A 6,000-nucleotide genomic window follows, 5' to 3' on the forward strand; every position below is an offset into this window, starting at 1 on the left:
TTGATCTGGACTGAAAGACTAAAGGACTCTCGAGTATTGTTGTATTGTGTTATGACAATAATTGTTGTTAATGGGGTTTTTGTCCTTTTCTTTTCTTCAAGCATTTAATAAAAAAAGAAATGAATGAAAAAAGAAAAACATTAATTTTTCAGGATTATTTGTATCAAGAAATACATCGATATTATTAAACATGTCGGAGTAAAGTTCAACGTCCGTTTTTGTGGCAAATGTATTATGGGAAACTTTTTTTTTCAATAAAAGTTACTTGACAGGATAGATTTTCTCATTTCTCATTCTCATTACTGCAGAATCCACTGTATGACAATTTTTTATTTAGAAAGAATAATATATTTAGAAATGTAATAAATCTTAATGTGTATCACTAAAGTTGTTTTTAACTCAGTAGCCCAGTAGATCTTGCACCATAAAAAAAAAATACTCTCATGAATACTAAAGGTGTGAGGTTGTATGTAAATTTTCTTAAACTATAAATAAAAAATCTCAATGTAAGATTTATTTATTTACATATTATTTTAAAAAAATTTGCATGGCCCTCTCCACAGTCTTAAATAAACAATTATATTGCTAACACTGTGATATATTGCATAGTAAAAATCAACTTAGGTGAGATGTACAGTATAGATTAGCCATAACTATCAATTACAGACTGTTGTTGAAAATAAATAAAACATTTTTTATTAAAAAAAATCTTGAAATAGAGGTTTACCACATCTATAGTATAGGGTTGCTTTAGTACTGTTTAAATAATAATAATAATAATAATAATAGAAGTAAAGCAAATAAATGGGAAAACAGAGAAATTGCTATGAAATTTATTTAATGGTTGCTCTGCAACTTCATGTTTTTTATGCATTTTCATACATTTACACAGCAGAGAAAGACTAAAGAATAAATAGTATATATTATTTTTAATCCAGACCTTCAGTTGACACATTCAATAGACTTATAATGCACATCATTACAGCTTACTAAATTTGTTGTTGTTCCTGTACAGACATCTCTAGAGATCCCGACACGTTGTGTTTTGATCCTCATTCGGTTTTGATCTAAACTCAGTTGATCCAGGAGTTCTAATACCAGCATGCTCATTTGTATCAGTTTCACCATATGGTATAAATACTGAGGTTTGTGGCATTTTTCGGCCATGCACCCACATTGGTACAGGGTAGGGTCTGCATGGGGATTGGTAGCCAACGTTGAGAAAAGGTGTGTGTTGAACCTGGTATGGTACCGCAGAGGAGGAGGCAGCAGATGTAGTCGTGTAACTCTGTGGATAAGGTAAGACACTTCCATGCTTCGAAACAAGCACATTCTGTGAAAATTAATTAATTAAAAATATATACTAAATATATTTGTTGTTATAATGAACATGCAAGTTAAAGACTATAAAACAACACAACATATTTCATTTAGCATGTTTTGTGTCTTTTATATTTTATTACTTTAAAATCAATCATTTTATTTTAAATTCTTTTTTATTTTTAGTGATATATTAGGCTTACATCATGAATTATGGACCTACCTGAGAGGTTGTTCTGTTAGGTGGTAAATCTGGCATGCCAGTAAGTCTTTGTTGTGAGGTTGAGACTGAAGTGGTGTGACTTTGACCCTCCCCTTCATTTGACCTTCGAGATAACCAAGGACCAGTTGCTTCAGATGCCAAAAGTGGAAGTGTTCCAAAATAATGAAACTGACATAAATTTGACAAGACTTGTGCCGGCACACGCAGCGAATTGATCAGGCCTGGATGGGGGATGTAATAGGGCCGAGCGAGCAAAGCCTTCTGAGAAACATCAGTCACATCAACTGCAAACTTGGATTGTTCCGCATGTTTTTTATCAAAGGGTAAATGTTCAGTAGCCTCCTCCTCACCAAGCTTTTCCTTGTTGTTGACTTCTATGTTCCAGTCTCCTTGTATCTTCTCTTTTGAATTGTCCTTGGACTCTTGCACTGTTGTAGAGATTACTCTGGAATTTTGCACATTTTGAGAAACTGACTGCTTCTCATCTTCATTGCTTTCCTTCTCATCTCCATATCCATCAATGTCGCTCTCATTCGTATCTGTATAATATATATAATAAAAATATCTCATAAATGTGTGTTAAGAATACCAATACTATTAATAGCCTATAAAATAGATGATAAAAGCATATATATATATTATAAATTAAATTCCAATTGAAACCTGTTGAAGTTGATGTAACGACATTTGTTTCTTGAATTAAATAATTTGATGAACTTTGGTCAAACGATGAGTCGTCTGTGAACACATTGGCTTTTTTCGCTTCCACATCGCACCTCTGATGCAACATCTGTTTCCTAAGTATTGAAAAATAATCATGTCAGTGGATATTAAAACGATTATTTTCGGACCGTGCTGATCATAAGTCATAAGTCCAACATCTGAGATTCAAAATGGAAATAAAGAGAAAGTTTGTGAGAAATTAAAAACAAAGACATGACATAAATATACTTTGTCAAATTTATTGTTAAGAGGAAAACCCCTTAAGATGTGACATCTCGTTTTCAAGGGGACCTCAGGATAAACATAGGTTACTTCACATACATTCATACGTATTACATACATACTAACAGAACAAAGACATAAATAAGAAAGATTGTCACTAATCAAATATGTGAACTCCTTTATTCCAAAGGTTAATGATCCTTTGTGAATCAATGTCAAATCATGTTGGAGAACATAATCATCAGGTTTTACACAAAGTTGTGTTCATACAGCTCCAGTGCTGCTGTCATTAAAACAAAAGAGGGCAGACCAAATAGCCTACATTCCGAAATGATCCTATGGATTAGGTCTAGCTCAACTTTTCAGTAGGCTAAAGGCTGATCATATAATTTATCCTGAGAATAAATGAAAATGCTAAATAGAATCATTAATTGAAAATTGAAACAGTAGCCAATATTTATAGGCATATTTATGAAATCTGAAAGACCAAACTGACCTTTTCTCTCGTCTCCCATTTCCGGTATCGCGGAATCCTTTTGCAAATGGATTATTATCGATTTTCAGCTGAGTTATCTGTAACGGTAATGTTAACGTGTTAATGAAGATATCACATTTCTTAAGTGTTGTGAAAATTGTTTACAACTTTATTAGGATAATATATGGTTTCATGGATGAAACATTTTAATCCATCCTGTCACCTTTTCGTTTTGGTATGCCGTAACAGCGATAAATTCAGTCTCAGGAAACACGTATGTTTTGAATGTGCTGTAAGGAAGTTTGAGGATGTCGTTGGCTCGAACGATATGAAACCTCGGCTGATATTTGTGCATGGAGTTTAAAATTGTCTGCAAAACAAAATCATATCCTTTTTCATAATCATTGCACATGAATGATTTTCAAACAATAATTTAAAAACATTTCTGTTCGGATTCCACCATTTTTTAAATCTTGATGAATTTTCATAGAGCAATTTGCCTTTAAGGGTAGCCTACACTTGCTTGGTTAGAGAGAAAATTAGTTTAAGGTGAAATTTACAATAAAGGTCGTTCATAAATTATGAATCACATATTAAATAGGCTACTCACAAATCCATGTTTGTCAGATATATTGTTCGTCAGTTTGAGTTTATGAAAGGTGACAGCTTTGGACATCCATTGCTCCCCCGTAGCAGGACTGTCTGGGTGGATGTACATTCGTTTGGGCATTTCTGGATCGGCCTTTCCAGCCACCATCCAACGGGAGTTGTGAAACTTGTATCTGAAGTCGTCAGCCGCCACTATATCCATCAGCAGGATGTACCTCGCCTTCCTGTCAAAGCCGCTGCAGCGCACTTTAAACGCTGGAAACATGCGCCTCAAAGAAGCAAACAATCTATCACTTGTCGTTTACACTCAAATAACAAAAATATGTTCTTTGAATGTTTTTTTTACCTAATGTTCAAATATGGAAACGTTATTTCTGATTCTAAATATTCTTTAACATTTCATAATTACCAGTTAACAAAAAATCTTGGTTAAGCGAACGTTAAAGAAACAATTTTGCAAACATTTTGGGATATTTTTTTAATCTTGTTTGAACATTCTGCAACGAGTAGCCTAACATTTGAAATATGTTACATGAACGTCCAACTAAAACGTTCAGGGGAACGTGCGTAGGCTAGTAACGTTTTAAGAGCATTTTTGGAGGCCAGATAACTTCGAACGAACATTCTATTCACGTTATTGTAAGAATTTTCTTTCTTAACTTTGAGAGAACCTTGCCAGAACTTCAGTCAAAGTTCTAAAAACCTTATGTTGCAAGTGTCCAATTCAGAATTAGGCTACATAGTGACACAGGCACCACAAAATAGATAAATTGCTTACACATGAATAACTGATATCGTCACACTGAATTTTTAAAAGACACTCACGGGTCGAGTTGTTTTAAAGATTTGTCTTACCTTCCAGACTTTGTTATGACCATCTCCGTTCCGCTTTTGTGAAACTGCCCCCACAATTCCTTGGCTTCCAGGTGTACCACGGGGTCATCCTCAGGTGTCAGTCCGAGGTCTCTCGTCTCGACAGAGAGGTGCGCGGGGGAAGCGGCTTCTTTGAGTGCCAGGCGAATAGAGTTATGGAGAACGTTCGCAAACTGCTGTTTCCCGTATCCAACAGGAAAAAACTGTGACTGCTGTCCAAGCATCGAACTAGTCGTGAAGTCTGTGGAACTGGCCGGTATAAAGTGATACGCCATTCTCGCAACTTATATTTAGGCTACTCCATCCCCACACCTCCTCCCTGAAATCTTCAGCATTCACTCCTTATGTGGAATCATGCTAGTTTCAGTGTGTCAGAAGTTGTAGCCTACTACTGTTTATCAAAATTAATCTCGCGTTTTTGAATGAGTCATCCATTCATGCTTTCATGTCTTTGTCCTGTTGAGAGAAAATCCCAACTGCAGAGACAGTAAAGGTTGTTTTAAGGGGTCTCGTGCGCACAGATGAACCCTGGGGACCTTATGCCGGATCTCCAGAGAGCATAGTGGTTTCTGGTCGGGACGGGTCAGTCGGGGGTTCTGATTGGCTCCGCGGACGCATGCAAACCAATTGTGCTTCATAAGGGCGTGGTAAATCGATTTTTATAAAGAATCAACTGCAACAAATCAACTGCAACTTGATACAAATGGAACATCAGCTGTCCAGAGTTTAGTTCTGCTCATGTTTGTGAAGAAAGTGAAGAAAGAATGTAGGGCATTTAAAGGAGACCATCTAGTTGTCACAAAGTTTGTGTCAAAAGTAATTACTCAGATCAGGTGTATGTTTTCTTTCTCAGTGATTTTGTATATTCTATGACACATGTACAAAAATTCCCTATTATTTAATAATAGTTTAATGGCAGAAGAACACAATAAAATCACACTGAAATACTGTACATTCAGTCTAGAAAGTCATAGGCCTATCTTATATATCTGACATTGATATATATATATATATAGCCTATATATTTGGCACACACGGCTATAGTCAATATTTTACATTTATACAATTACAATTAATTTGATATTTTTGTACATTAGGCTACTTGTACCATTTTTGAGGATGATCCTAAAACAGATTGTTAAATGGTTCCATTGCAACAACTTAACCTCAACATTTAATATGCAGAAATTTACATTTGGAAATATAGACCTTGAGAGATATTCTCCGTCGTTATTCCAACATTACTTGATTAAAAGTATATTTTATAATGGAAGTACTGTCTGTAGAACAAACAGCAGTATATACATGTAAAAATATTGCCCTATAACTGAAGCTCTTTTTAGGATTGTCACATTAAATTACCCACCCACTCACCTCCCACAAGACCACCCATAATCAATATATCCCTGTAATCTGTGCAAAAGCACCTAACAGCAAGACCACAAACTATAGTCCAACATGAGAAAGCTGTTTAATCTTTACCTCACATTTGTGACATATTTCTCATAGTGAAGCACAACCATCTTATAATAACACAATTTTAAGGGGGTGCCAT

The 6,000-nt window shown here is 35.1% G+C and overlaps 1 protein-coding gene across 1 annotated transcript; it reads right to left on the reverse strand.

Annotated features, from left to right (window-relative positions):
* Positions 1–820: 820 nt before the first annotated feature.
* Positions 821–4,951, reverse strand: tbx3b (T-box transcription factor 3b). Its single transcript, XM_077240913.1, has 7 exons — positions 4,428–4,951; positions 3,574–3,841; positions 3,187–3,333; positions 2,985–3,061; positions 2,207–2,340; positions 1,544–2,082; positions 821–1,333 (listed from the first exon to the last, which is right to left on the reverse strand). Exons 1-7 carry the CDS (start codon positions 4,718–4,720, stop codon positions 1,022–1,024), a joined length of 1,770 nt encoding a protein of 589 aa, XP_077097028.1. The 5' UTR covers positions 4,721–4,951; the 3' UTR covers positions 821–1,021.
* Positions 4,952–6,000: the final 1,049 nt, after the last annotated feature.

The sequence above is a fragment of the Siphateles boraxobius genome, unplaced genomic scaffold, assembly GCF_051911475.1.
Source record: "Siphateles boraxobius isolate OS27281-9 unplaced genomic scaffold, OSU_SipBor_1 24, whole genome shotgun sequence".
Taxonomy (NCBI): Eukaryota; Metazoa; Chordata; class Actinopteri; order Cypriniformes; family Leuciscidae; genus Siphateles; species Siphateles boraxobius.